General features: G+C 40.9%; 1 protein-coding gene across 1 annotated transcript; it reads right to left on the bottom strand.

Annotated features, from left to right (window-relative positions):
* Positions 1-216: 216 nt before the first annotated feature.
* Positions 217-13,618, bottom strand: LOC108666343 (U5 small nuclear ribonucleoprotein 200 kDa helicase). The gene is made up of 20 exons (XM_018153190.1): positions 13,494-13,618; positions 12,864-13,007; positions 12,617-12,715; positions 12,235-12,357; positions 11,714-11,983; positions 10,959-11,147; positions 10,465-10,645; positions 9,555-9,664; positions 9,225-9,292; positions 8,837-8,963; positions 8,394-8,534; positions 8,138-8,232; positions 7,575-7,713; positions 7,374-7,430; positions 6,736-6,910; positions 6,195-6,306; positions 5,826-5,972; positions 5,356-5,593; positions 4,859-5,036; positions 217-4,566 (listed from the first exon to the last, which is right to left on the bottom strand). Exons 1-20 carry the CDS (start codon positions 13,536-13,538, stop codon positions 734-736), a joined length of 6,471 nt encoding a protein of 2,156 aa, XP_018008679.1. The 5' UTR covers positions 13,539-13,618; the 3' UTR covers positions 217-733.
* Positions 13,619-14,630: the final 1,012 nt, after the last annotated feature.

The raw sequence follows: 14,630 nt of genomic DNA, 5'->3' as shown, positions 1-14,630 counted from the left end.
ATCGAGTACCCCACCGAAGCTGAAAAAGTTTGTAGACCACTGATAAAGGCCGCGACGTTGATAAAGCTGTTTGTTTGCAGTATGAACACGATATCCAAGCTCGATCCAATGTTGAGGGGTTTAAATTTGGGGCGAGATTTCTTTCAATTCATACAACATATTTAAGATTTGATTTAGGTTTCACTATAATGTAAGGATGCAATGAAGAAAAAAGTGTAGTGTTATCGATATTTACTGCAAAGAATGCGAGCAGAGTACACTATGGGAGCAAAGCTGAAAGTATTCTTCATTCCTACAGATGATTTTAGAGAGGTACCGATTTATAAAACGAAAAGATTAATTTTTGCTACACAATTATTTTGCAACTACTGATCAGACAAGATATTAAATGGAAAACGAGATTCAACCGTAATTTTTTTTAATTAAAATCGAAACATGAATGAGAAAAAACTGAAAAGCAATAAGACGTACGTTTAAGTTAAAAAATCAATGTTTCACACAATACACGAATAACAGGGACACAGAATTGCGTGTTAAAGGTACAGGAATGCCTGCTAAGTTCAGAAATACTGAAGTCGGAAAATGTGGCAATGACCTAGAAAAAACAAAATGTTTAGAAGTAAAAGTACGTAGTGTGTTCAGAATTTATTTACTTTGATACGTTTCAAATGGTTGAACTTCACCCGGAAATCTTGAAATTATGTAACTAGTACATTGAAATTAATGTTGGAGCTTAGTCACTCTCTGAGTCTGATTCCGACTCGGCCTCCCTGATTCTGAGAGGCACCTTGTATTCCTGATCGCATCCCATGTAGGCATCACTCATGAAGTAGAGGCGGTACTCGTAGTTACCTTCAGCTGGGGCAACGAAGTCCAGTTTTACCTTGGCCTTCTGCATGAGCGTGAGGCGCTTGATGGAAATAAGTGAGTTGGCTTTAGGGTCTCCAATGATGACCCACCAACCTTCCTCGCGCTTGTGAGGGAAGAGTGGTGCAATCACGGAGCCTGGCTCGTCTTCTCGTTCCAACACCACTTCCACATTCACTGACCCGCCGCTTTCCAGGTTATCCGAGTCAAGCACTTGGTAGTCCAGGTTGATGCTCGGGTATCTGTTACAGAAACGAGCCACGTCCGCCATTTGAGTGTCTGTCAACTGAAGCAATCTGTTCCTGTCATCATCTTCAAGTTCCAGGATATCAAACACAGACGAAACGTCCTTCGCTTCGCAGCGCTCGATGATTTCTTTGTTGAAATGAGGGAGTTGCTTCAAGTAGGAGTCTTTCGACCACATGGCTTGGGTCACCATTTGAGCCAGTGTCATGGCGGATAGAGCAGGGGCAAGCCAACCGTTTGAGCTTAGTACGTCGACACACGCTTGGATGAGTCGAATAGCTTTACTAAGTACCATTTCCACGTCCTGTTGGAGCTCTGCTGTAAGAGTCAGTCGGGACAAGTGCGCTTGCAACAAAAGGTTAGTCTTGAAGTGAGGGTCTGTCACTTTGCCCTCAATTTTGTGAGGCAGCTTTGTGAGCATTCTTCTGAGAAGATCCTCTTCACCGTGACGCATTGGTACCTCTTCGTACTCGGCCGCACTTCCCAAAATTTCAAGCAGGCCTCGAATTTTCGTCTTGTTGTTGAGAGACTTGTTGAACAGGTCGATAGTAGTGTTCTTGATGTAATAATACGAGGCGATGATGCCCAAGTTGAGCGGTGCAGTGTCCATGTCATCCTCGATGGATATGCAACGGGACTCCTCCAAGTCGTTCAGAGTTGACTCGACCAAGTCTGAGAGATGGTCAGACAAGTGGCGGTGAGACACGCCTTGCAGGCCGTAGTAATTTGGGTTCTGGGTCATCCTCCTGTACAAGAAAGTCCAAGTGAGATAATCCACAGCCTCCTGCTTGTTTTCAATGGTACGCGTAACAATCTCAGCGTTGAAGTGGTCATGAAGGCAGTGATCCAAGTGACTCTCTATAGGGAGAGGTTCGTAAAGGAACTTCTTGAAGTATTCCTTCTTGGTTGTGTGGCACATGAGGACACACTTGGCTTGCTGATCCTGGTTGGGTCGGTTAGCTCGCCCTACCATCTGGATGATGTCAGTGATGGGATAATCGATGTAGGCATGCTGGCGACCATCGTAGCTCTGCGTGTCCATGATGACAACGAGATGCGCGGGAGCAGTTACAGCCCAACAGAGCGCCCGGCTCACCACCACCACCTGGATGGCTTCTGCCTGGAAAAGCGTGTGTACGAGCCTCCTGTCGCGGTCACTCAGGCCTTCGTGCAAGAAAGCTACGCCCTGAGCCACCACCTCACGCAGAACTGGATCTTCCAATTGCTGCACAAACTCTGCCAGCTCGGATGCTTCTACCTGCAGGAACCGAAGTGAATCATTGTCTGCCGTCGCGTACGTCAGGAGATCAGAAGCAGTGATGATTGTCTGCTTACGTGACGGCACGAAAACCATCGCAGGCTTGGCAGGGCTGTGCTTCAAGATAGCCAGGTAAGCCGGCTTGGACATGGCGTGAAGTCGAGAAGCATTGTGCGAGTTGTTGAAACTTTGGATGTACAATTGCAGAGGCAGAGGCCTGACATTGGGATGAAAGTTGAATGTGCAGTTGGTCGAACAGCCGAGCCATTGTGCCACATCTCGAGAATTGGCCAAGGATGACGATAGCGCCAGAATGCGGATGTGTCTGTTCTTCTTACTCGCCATGTAACGTACTCGAGAGCACACCACTTCGATGGTGGGACCTTCATTCCCAGGGTTACCCATGAGATGAAGCTCATCGACAATGAACAACTGGATGTTTTCCACATTTTTACGTTGCTTCCAGCGCCTAGAAAGTACATCCCACTTCTCGGCAGAACTTACCACGATGTGGGCCTTGTTCAGCAGTTTGAGATCTGTGCCAGTCTCGCCAGTGAGCTTCACAACGCGTTTATCAAGGCCGCTGCTGCTTCCGAACTTGTCGCTCCACTCCTCATACATGCTAGAAACGACCTCATCTTTTGCTGCAACGTACACGCAGCGAGCGTTCTCGTCCTGGCTGAACATGCGCATGATAGCAAATTCAGCGCACAGAGTTTTACCAGAGCCAGTAGGTGCACCAATGAAGACACTGTCATCAGAGTTATAGGTGGCATTAAAGACTTGAGTCTGGATGGGGTTGAACTGTTGGTTCTTGTTCAGATTCTTGTAGAGCGCTTCAAAATGAGGGTTTCTCAGAGCAGTGATGGGTAGCGGCTGCAAGTCTAGTAGCTCAGTGGGAGGCGGATATTTTTCAGGAAGGATAAGGTGCCTAAATGAAACTGGCAGCTGTGTTTCGGCGCTCAACCATTTCTCAGAAACGACTCTGATGAAGTAGTGCGGGTGGAGAGGCTCAAACACAGGCACATAGAAACGCACCACATGTTCATCCTCAGCAAACTTTTGCTTTAGCAAAAAGTATTCATTATAAAGGATGGTCTCGGCATCGACATCCTCCACAATGATCCAGAATGGTTCTGACTGACCATGAACTTTGGGATCCCATTTGAAATCAGGCGTGATCGTCAACTCAACTTTGAGCATTTGCCTTGTTATGGGCTGAATATGTGTCTCCAAATCTAGTTTGGGCAGCTGATGGATATACTTGTGGATCAATTTGCCACCTTTAGGCATTCGGATTAGCTCACCGATCTCGTTGGGACCCAAGTCATAGAGTCGCTCCCACGGGATGCTTTTCTTCTCCAACTTCCTGATGGCCTCTTCTGGTATCTTCCTGAACTGCCGCAGAGGGGACATTGACTGCCACATTCTCTTGTCAACCATCTTGCAGAGATTGAGTGCTTTGTCGGCCAATTGAGCCCAGCCACGGTGCAAGACTATCTCATAGATGGCTCTCATCAGACGACCGGCGCTTTGCGTCACGTACACCATGTCAGACATCAAGGCGAAACCTTCAAGTTTGAGTTGCGAAATGTATGCTTGCAACAAAATATTCACTTTGGCACTGGGCTCTTCAACACTCTCCTTTATAGGGATGGGTACTCGTTCCATGAGCTTCTTTAGTTCCAATTTTTCTTCCTCTCTAACCATAATGTTCTTGAACTCCGAGCTTTGAGAGAACACTCTGAAGAGTTCTATCTCACTCAGTGTGCTTTTGAGCTGTGAGTTGAAGACATTGATTGTGTCAAATGTGATGTAGAAATAACTGGCGATTCTGCCAAGTTCTGTTGTCTGGAACTGGCCAGACTTCTTGTCATACATAATAAGGTTGGATTTTTCAAGCTTGACAGCAGCTGTGTGGATGAGGTTCGCACGATGCTTTAGCAGCTGCGGATCGTCTTTCTTTAGATCTTCCTGTGACACGCCATACAGGTTAGGGGACCTGAGCATCCGAACATAAAGATACGTATAACCAAGCCAGTCTACGGCTTCGCTCATGTTCTGCACCGCACCCAGAACAATTTCGGCATTCAAAAGATCTGGTAAGCGTCCCACGAGCTGCGACTCTATGGGTAGCTGCTGGTTCATCAGAGATAGGTAGTACTGCAGCTCGGAATGGTTTGTGATCAGGATACCTGGAAGGAGAGAATTGAACTAAAAGCTGAATAATCAGAAATGAAAGCAAAAAAAATTCCTACTCCACTACACCGATTCTAATAGCGTATCAACTACTCCCAATTCATATCTTCAACGGGAGACAATTCATTTTCATTGCCTAAATATTGATTTCAAAATTCTAATCTATTCACGTTCAAGAGTTAAAGTACTGTATCAAGTATCAAGCAAGCATAGCATGAGACATATTTTGGTGAAAACTAGAAACTTTCACTCTAAATCAGAATGATGGATCGTAATAAAGATTCTGACCTTCTCCTTTCGTGTCGTACTGAGGTCTGCCAGCACGTCCCAGCATCTGCATGATGTCAAGGGCTCCAAGCTCCACCCAACGCCCTTTGCCGGCATCATAGACTTGAGTGCCCTTGATGATGACGGTGTGGGCAGGGAGGTTTACGCCCCAGGCAAGCGTGGCAGTAGACACCAACACCTGAAATATTGATGACTGTAGTCGAGGCTAACAGAATACAAAATATATAACTCAGTACTGAGTACTCACTGCAGTGAGTGACAGAGAGCGCATTTTCTCTTCAACGAAAACGTGAACACGGACGGACATACGGACGAACATGGCGAGCACAATAGTGCATTTTTCCACAAATGAGAAAATGCGCTAAAAACAGCATGGAATCACACTTCACCAAACACTGGTTACGCATGGGCTTCAATATATACAAGAATATGTTAGCCAGCTTTTAATATTGTTCCAAGAATTTTTATGCGATAAATTCCATGATAATTCCGCGTACCTGGATATGTCTATCAGCAAACAGATCTTCAACAAGATTCCTGTCGATCCTGTTGATGCCGGCATGATGAATGGCAAAGCCATAGGGCAGTAGGCTGTTGAGCTCCGTGTTCTTTACTTGTTCAGCTTCAGTTCTGAGCACCTCAGTGGATGCTGAGCCTTCACGAAGGAAATGTCCCAGCGTGTCTTTTTCCAGGCACATGTCTAGCAGACTGCGTGCCGTCTTAGCGGTCTCCTTTCTAAACATAAAAATTACTTTTGTTACACAGTAGCTTAATTTGCAATATCAATTTTTTAACAAATGACAAACCACCAAGTGAAAACTTTAAGATTTTCGTCATAATATACACATACAACGTGGAATATTTTTGTGTTTATAATTGAATTGCAGCATTTGTGGGCTATTCATCTTTGCAAGGTTAACTTATTTCTACTGTCAACTCTAAGACTACCAGCAAATCTAGAAGGTACCTGGAGTGGACGAAAATGAGAATTTGATTTTTGCCGGCATGCTCGAGCACCTTGTTGTAAAGAATCTCATTCATAACTTGGTAGCGCTTTATCGCTTTTTTCTCATTGATGCCAATGTAGGTCTGCGATAGCGGCACTGGCCGGAAACTGTAGGAAGAGTATAAAGAGTTGCAACATGTTTTGAGGATGGCTTTTAAAGGATTATTTCCATGCTGAAGAAAAAATACATATTCGACAACAACGTCACCATTTTTAATTTTTTCATTTCAACTAGTTTTCATAACATAGGAAGCAAAATGCTGGTAAAATGTTATAGGTAATATTAGGAATTCATATATCAAAGTAAGTGTCAGCTAAGTTTAGGAGCACCTGTTATCAAAGAAGAAGAGGCCTGTTTTGAGATCAACTCTGAGGAAGGCAGCGACATCCTGATAATTGGGCAACGTGGCGGACAGACCGACCAGCCGAGCAGGGGCATGACCTGCATGCCAATAACGTACGTTAAGTTTCAGTATGTTTATAATATAGGATTAAAGTATAATCAAATTTACAGAACGACCATTTTTTGGAGAATAATTCATTCAACTGGTTAGAAATAGAATGGAAAATGTTCATAACTAAGGCACACCAAATGACAAAATTAGGGTTATACGATACAATTAAATGATACAATTCAAGTATAAAAAGCATCAAACAATAATAATAAAGACAATAATAACAATAGAGTATTTTAAATAATTTTCGAGTGATAAACTCAGTAAAAAAATATTACGGAAGTAAATTAATCAACACATAAAACAGAGCTGAGCTATCTTGCTCGCGGCGCGGAGTAAATGAATAACAAGAATTAAGCTGGGGAATATCCGGAATTAACCAAACCAGAATAAAATATGATGAGCCGTCGTCTTACCGATGGTATTGGTTGCCCTCAATGAACGCGCAACAAGCGCCTCGAGCACAGGGCCGCGCTCATCGTGCAGCAGATGAACTTCGTCGAGGATAATGAGACGCACGAGCTGAGTGAAGGCGCGCTCTCCGCCACGCCGGGTGATCACATCCCACTTCTCCGGTGTGCACACAATGATCTGCGGGTATTGAATTATTCGGTAAAATATAACATCCTCAGCGAGAATCTGCGGCACGTCAGTAAAATACCTACAATTCTCTCAACACGGAGCTTAGTGACGATAATTTAAAAAAAAAACTGACAATTAAAAGAGAGCGCTGTAGGCACTTACTAACAGCACTAACCAAACTCCCTAGAATTTGAACTTAGAATGTCTTAAAAACTACAAAAGTTATCCTATTTGTACTTCTCTGAACTTCCATGCAAAAGTAAGTTAAAGTGGAACGTAAATGAGATTAGGAATCTGATTAAGAAGACAATAAAGAATACGGCCGGATACGAATTTAGATTGTTTTTAGGTCAAATAAATTTTCTGAATGATACATGAATTTCAGGGGGCAAACAAATTAAGTTATATAGCTTACAAACTGGAACGATTTCTTACAAACTGAAATGACTGAAATGCAACTGAGAAGCCTTACCTGGGTTTCCATGATCTGCTCCTTGGTGAGCTGATGGTCTCCAGTTAGTTCCCCGACCTGAAAATGATTCATTATTTTAGAATTTATATCAATCCTTGATTTGAAAGTCGATTTTGCCTTTGATAATTTTACAGGATTTGTATGCGTCACACTCAAATTTGATAAACTCGATGGATATCTGGGACAGGTGTGATGACGAACCTTCAGTTTGTAGGGTTCAAGACGCTTCGAAAAGTTCTGAGTCATCTCAGTGACGAGAGATCGCATAGGAGCAACGTAGATAATCTTGAATGTGTCGCCATTGATGGTGCCATCCGCGTTAGTCGCTTTACCGATCTCCCTGAAAATAGTGAAAAAAGAAAATTAATTAAAGGAATCATCTCTACATTGTTCACTCAGTTATGAACGTCGCCAAACATACTATTTTCAAATTTTGTTCGGAAATAAAAAAAAACTTGGATATAGGATTTATAGGCATGACTTGGAGACTTGGATTTATTTTCTTAACGCAGATACGCTCAGACCTTTCCAAGTTATGATTAAAATAACATGCTATTGATAAATATAGCCTAATAAGAACATTCACTACTCCATTAACGCCGAAAAATGGCCAAAGTACTGCAAGGTTTCCATTGATAAGTTTGCAACTTATCGCTTTTGTAACGGAAAACATTCGTGCTCACCCCAAAAATAGGCACTTCTTCACATTAAAGATTATGAAAACATCAAGATGAGAAAATATTACCCGAGGCAGCATGGCTTACCTGAGGATAGTGAGGAGAGCTACGTTGGTCTTGCCAGCACCAGTGGGCGCGCACAGCAGCAGATTGTCATCGCCGTTTAGTGCTGACTCGTACAGCTGTAAGTACGTCATTCATGATTACAAGACACTACTGAAGCCGTATGAATAAATAATAACTGAGTATAAACCCCAGTACTCTCAAATTCAGTCTTCGAGCATGGTTGTATGGAAGAGTTCTTAACAAGCTCGATAACATATATAAATGACAGCAATCTCACCTTGCTCTGAATGCGATTAAGGTTCTTGTAACCGTCAAAGGCTGGCTGGGCATAATTAGGCAGAGATGTGATGGGTACTAACTTCTCGTCGGCCCCAAATGGTTTTGGCTTCAGGGCTGGTACGTGGATTTCGTCATAGCCCTGCCATAGAAATATTTAATTAAAATATTATGCTGTGGCTAGAAATTTCAATTTGGACCTTGCAGAAGGATGCGCAATCTCACATCATTCTACCAAGAAATTGAACAGATTTTGATGTAGGAGGAAATTCCAGAATTCTGCGAGTTTCTGAGGCGAGTTTCTGCGAGGTAAACTGGAGAATAGTTTAGCTCCATGGAAGAATTGCAAAAAACCAAGCATCTTCCACCCAAAGGGTACAACCAATTCACAAGGTATTGCAATTTGTGCACTTGATTTGAGAGTTTAAAGCGCGAAGAACTCACGGCTTTGGTTTGTCTTGTGGACCCTTCAGGCAGATGACATTTCTTGTTGCTGTTGAAGTGCGAGCCCGCGGTGAACACCAGAGACTCCAGGTCAAGCACTTCGCGCTCGCCTCCCACTTGTCCTGACCTGCAAACACGCAATTCTCTCCTTGAATTGTTATATACAGTAGCCACATGGGAAATTTAGAATGTATAAATATCAGAAAATGAAACCGAGTAATGGTATTATACTAGGAATAATTTTAATTTTTGAGGATATTTCTTGTTACTTTGCTGCTTGGATCGAGGGCAATTTTACGCTGCAAGTAAAGCATTTAATAATCAGGACAAGAACAAGACTTATGTACAAGAAAGGGATACAATTTTGTTATAAAAAACAAACACAAACCTATCAGAAGCGTCTGTGTCCATAGGCTCAACATTGGCACGTCTGGAGCGAGTCTTGGTGTCTCCATTCTATACAAGAAAGAAATAATGAAAACTTATCATGAGAATGAAGAGATATAATTATAATTATAATCATTACAAAACAAAGATAAAGTTTATACGTAGTAGATATTTATTAGTGTTAAAATATTTTGACAACATGAGTATTTGGAAAATAATGTTTTCTTGCCAATCAAAATAAAATGAAATAACTTGTTTCACAATGAAAAACATTAAACTAAACTCTAAATCAAGTCAAGTAATTTTCAAACTCATAAGCCTCGCCACAAACCATTTTAGCTTCTTTAGCAGCCTCAGCAGCGTCTTCTTCGTTATCGAGTTGCGCCAGGATGCGCCGCAACGAAGGCTCAGCCAGCATCACGTTGCGTACCTCATCTCGCTCTGATAAATACAAGGAAAATTTTGAACACAGGCACTCGATTAATTGATGTTTCAACAACACATACGTATATAATAAGGTTCAAGTACATTCATAACCTCATTAGATAACCAAATTTGAGAAAATGCTCTCAGATGAATGGTTCAAATTGTCCAAACTGATCAAGATTTTCGGCATAAGCAATGATATGACACACCAGGGGCGTCACTAGGTTTAAGGGACAGGGGGGCTAAGTGCCCTAAGATTTATGATCATATTTGATAAAGACTGATTGTATGATTATTTATGTATATTTGAACTCATATTCAGGTCAAACTATACGTATTGAATTTGGCTGAATTTTTTCTTTAATCAAAATTTTGATAAAAAAACATGAAATTACTTAGAGGAGTTTAAATATATTTTAAGGGGGCTGAAGCCATGGTTGAACTAGTATAAGGTTGACCCATGAGAGGCTCATTTTCGCGGATGTAGTTTGTTGTTCGTCTGTGACGTCACTGATCTCAATGACGTCACGGGCATTGACCAATCACCGAAATGCAATCAAACCAGTCAACCAATCTGTCATGGGAATAACGGGATTGTTTACGTTTCTCGATCTCAGTGACTTGACAAGAAAGCTGAACTGAAAGACGGAAGGAAATCCTCGTAGGTCAACTTAATATAATTCAACCATGTCTGAAACCCACTAAAATAGGCCTAATGAGACCACAGCCCCACAAAATTGCAAAAAGTGCATCGTTATTCCGACAAAGTCCCACTCATTTCTCCGAGAGTGAGGATTCTAGAATAATAAACGCACCTTGTTGAGACTTGGCCTGAGCAAGGAGAGTGCAATGGAGGATCATGTGTCGGTTTTTGCAGAGTATCTTGATGAACTGGAAGCGGTCGTAGCCAAGATTGAGCACTAGTTTGTTCTCACACTCTCTGTCATCCTTGGCTGACTTCAAGATATCCAACACGTCTTGAGACTTGGACTGAGCCTGTATAGACAGAGATTTTTTATTATGAAATCTATTTCTAATACAAATCACTTACGAACGACACGTCAGCAGCATTCAATAGAACTATCAACTTGCAACATACAATGATTTCAAGCTTAATTAATTTGCGTAACAAATACATAAAATCTTCTACCCATTACTAATGAGAAAACAAATGACTTCAAAACTAGAACCTAAAACGTGCCTTCATACTGAACTAATTTGCAAAAAAAAGGCAAGTTCAATTTAAAGTCATATTTAGATGTAAAAATGAAATAAACTCAAATAAAATTATTTATTCCCACAAATTTACCTGGATGGGGTCATTGTAGAACTTGTTAAGTTCTCTCTGCAACCAATGCGCTCCAATGTCATGCGGACTGAGCAGTTTCTCTGCCCCAACTTCAGCGGTGGTGCTGCTAGTACCATTCAGCACTTCAGAATGTATTCCAGAAAGACCTTCAGCACCTTCTTCGTCGTCGTCATCATTCTCATCTACCTCCTGAAGCATTAAAATTTACATTGTAAATATATCTTCCTTACCACTCTATGATTTGGACACAATATATGCCGTCTTATATCACAATACTTGCCATGACGTATATTTATCAAGAAACAGTAATGTAACACTTATTCGTAATCTGAAGAGAAAATAATCTTCTTTACCATTTTAAAAGAAATTACTTAATCAAGTTTTGAGTGAAATTCACGTCACATTATTTGCCATATTTAGTTTGCTGTGTATTCAATAACAAAAATCTCCTTGGAAATGGATAAAGATTGAGGTTCTGGACAGATTTGACCTAAGCAAAAAAAAAAAAAAAAAAAATTTGACCTAAGCAAACAGAGGCATGAATAGACATTCAAAATTTATTTGAACCAAGAGAGGTTGAGAGTAATGCTTATTCAGCAAAAAAAAATTGAAATAATTACAGATGAATATTTGTTGTTTTGATGTTCATGAACGTCCATTGTACATGATTCAAAAGTGCACCATCATAGGCTCAAATTAAAATACAACTACAAGCCCACATCATAAGCACAACATTACACAGCTACAAGACTCACATCATCAAATCCTTCTTCATCCTCCTCTTCATCAGAGTCCTGAAATTGGACGTTGACACCATGGGTTTCATCAAGCATGTCCTCCTCACCACCTCCACTTGAAATGGTGCCCAAGGCTTTGCCTCCCCCATCCAGGCCAAAGTCTGTGATCTTCTTGCCCAGGTTCACGAGAACAGCAAAGCGTTCATCAGTGAGCGGCCCCAGCAGTTCTTCCGTGTCTTTCTTGCGCTCGCGGTCTTTAAGGCGTTCATTTTTCAAAACTGACAATACCTGCAAACCATTATGAATATAAAATAAATAAAATTAACAAGTTGGTTCAGGCTTTCACAAAGCTGGAAACAATATCTGATAAAATATAAAATTGGAAAATAGGTGTACTTATATTTAGTGAATATACAGCCTATTCTGTGACTTAGTCAACAGTAGCAGAAAGTAGCAATGGTGCAAAAAGCACCGTAGCAATAAAACTTGGTGCCAACGGTAGGCTTGGTGCCAAAGGGTCAGTAATTCGAAGAAAATACCTCATCAGCAGCACCACATAGCACATCTCTGGGCTGGTCTCCAAGAGCTTCTTGCAGGAAGGACAGGATCACCTCGTATGTCTGTTTTGTGGTCTCAGATTTGGGCCGATACAGAACATCCCCCTGTGAGAAAGTATGGAATGTTATGGGGATAAGCTGGATATGAGCCTCAATATTTTTAGATAACAATGGTAAACAAAATAGTTTTTCAGCACACGACAGAGGAGGAAAATACAAAAAAGCAATTTCTCTTGATAAAACAGATTATAATGGAGTATGAAATTGAAAATTGTCATCTTTTCTCACCTATCTTTTTGAATTTTTTAACAGAATTGAAAATTAATAGTTACTCAAAATTTAGCAGTGATAAGCCCTTTCTTACCATCTCATCCAAGTCCAAAATAGTAGAGGTCTTGAGTGTGAGGCCAGAAAACTCCTCTGTCTTCTGCTTCTTGCTGGGCTTCTTAATCTCTTTTTCTGGCTGTAAAGGTTTCAATGACTGATTATTTTTTGAGTTTAATCATTTGTTATGGATGCACTGAAGGCACTCAAAGTATATCTCAAGACTGTACACTCATTGTAATTGCAATAGTAAGATTGAATACAAGAAATATCTAGCAATAAGGTACCTGCTCTGGTTTAATACGCTGATATCTGTCACCCATCCGAGAGCCAATAAGCTTCCCAGAGAGGGACATAACTTCTCCAGTGGCCTCATCTTTGCTTCTGCGCTCAATAAGTCGCACATCTGCTTGCAGCACCAAATTTGAGTTCTGCAGAAGGAAATAAAACATGAGACACCAAGTTTGAATGACATACATATCCAATTTAGGGATTGATTAAGTTGAACATGGATGACATAGATATGCAAGCATTAGTGGAGAATATTAACATAAAAGTGTGAATTGGTAGTATTAGCACGATAGCTAATATTAGTATAGTATATTAGCATTAGCATAAAATCCATATTCTGTTGTTAAAAAAATTTAAACCAATAATCAAAACATTATACACATTCCTATCGCTAGGAATTTTAAAAATTGTTTGGTCATAGAGTCAAGTGATTGGCCACATGATTGAGGAATTTTTGGCAAAAATACTAATGGTGTTTTACAGACGGGTCCAGGATGATTGTGTGCATATTAAAGGATTGACTACTTAAAATAAAAAAGCTCTGAATGACATACAACTTGGTGATAAAATTGACATCAATAAACTTCTAAATATTTTCCTCTCAAGGAATTGATAGGGATACTCACTGCTTTATACTCATATTGGAGCTGCCTGGCTGTTTGATCAGCCATGTCTGCTGGTAGGGTCTCTCACAATTTAGTTAAAGCAAATAATGTTCACCACCATCTACAAGCATATAATGTTTCTTTTCTGGAAATAAAAGACAAAGTTAGTGCCAAAAGTAGCTTGATTGAGAATCATAATCAAAAAAGAAGTTCTTGGGCACAAACATGCGCTTAGAATTGAAGGAAAAATATCTATCACATGAGAATGATGAGATACCATACAGAGGCACAGACATGTAAGACAGGGTCTATTTTTAGCGCATTTTCTCATTTATGGAAAAAATGCACTATTGCACTCACCATGTCCGTCCGTCCATCCGTCTGTCCGTTCGTGACCACAAGTTTTCATCTACAAGAAAATGCGCTCTCTGTCACTCACTGCAGTGAGTACTACGTTATATTTTTTATTTTACTCATCAAGTTAATGCTATTTGGTTGAGTTACTTGTCATACTGTCAAACGGGGTAATAAGGGATGGTTTTGAGTTATTTTAAATGGTGCAACCCATTTAAAATGGTGCAATTTCTTTGTTGAATAAAAACCCCCTTTCAACCATGGCTTGGCCATGAGACAGGAGCATGAGCAACTGCACTACTTTCCAGAGCTTCTTGTAGGTGCTCTTTGACAGAATGGCATACCAAAAAGTGTCCAGTCAATCAGAAATTGAAAATGCTTGAAACTGTGCGTTCAGTTTACAGCAATGTTGTGATTCATCTCTAAAGTTGCACATCTCATCGCAAAACACCATCCATATCTGTGTTAGGGAATCTCTTGGCGTCAACAAGCATAGCAAGACAGTTCTTCAATTGTGTCTTGTTGGCTTCCTTACAGTCCTTGATGAAGACTTTAGGCACCAGTCACCTCAGGTTCCTACCAAGGTCATACCTGATAGGTATCTTGTTCAGTAGCTATTGGAATAAAGTCTTCATGAAGTCCCACGCTCATGTCTTGAAAGTGAGAACTTGCAGCGCACTTGTCTTCTTGTCTGCAAGCAGTTTTTTTACCGCAGTCCTGGCCATGTAACAACATCAACCTTATTGAGGGAAATCGAAATGTCTTTTGTTCTAAGACTTCCAATGACCTGGAATGAAATCCAAT

Source organism: Hyalella azteca, unplaced genomic scaffold (assembly GCF_000764305.2).
Source record: "Hyalella azteca isolate HAZT.00-mixed unplaced genomic scaffold, Hazt_2.0.2 contig5432, whole genome shotgun sequence".
NCBI classification, from domain to species: Eukaryota; Metazoa; Arthropoda; class Malacostraca; order Amphipoda; family Hyalellidae; genus Hyalella; species Hyalella azteca.
Note: the sequence above shows the minus strand (reverse complement) of the source record. Positions and strands in the feature narration are given on the sequence as shown.

Bases quoted from the DNA above. Each gene is read 5' to 3' on its own strand.
- LOC108666343 (XM_018153190.1), bottom strand. From the start codon at position 13,538: ATGGCTGATCAAACAGCCAGGCAGCTCCAATATGAGTATAAAGCA. The intron at 13,008-13,493 runs GTGAGTATCCCT...TTCCTTCTGCAG, and splicing joins TCCAATATGAGTATAAAGCA to AACTCAAATTTGGTGCTGCA. The intron at 8,233-8,393 runs GTGAGATTGCTG...ACGTACTTACAG, and splicing joins TTAATCGCATTCAGAGCAAG to CTGTACGAGTCAGCACTAAA.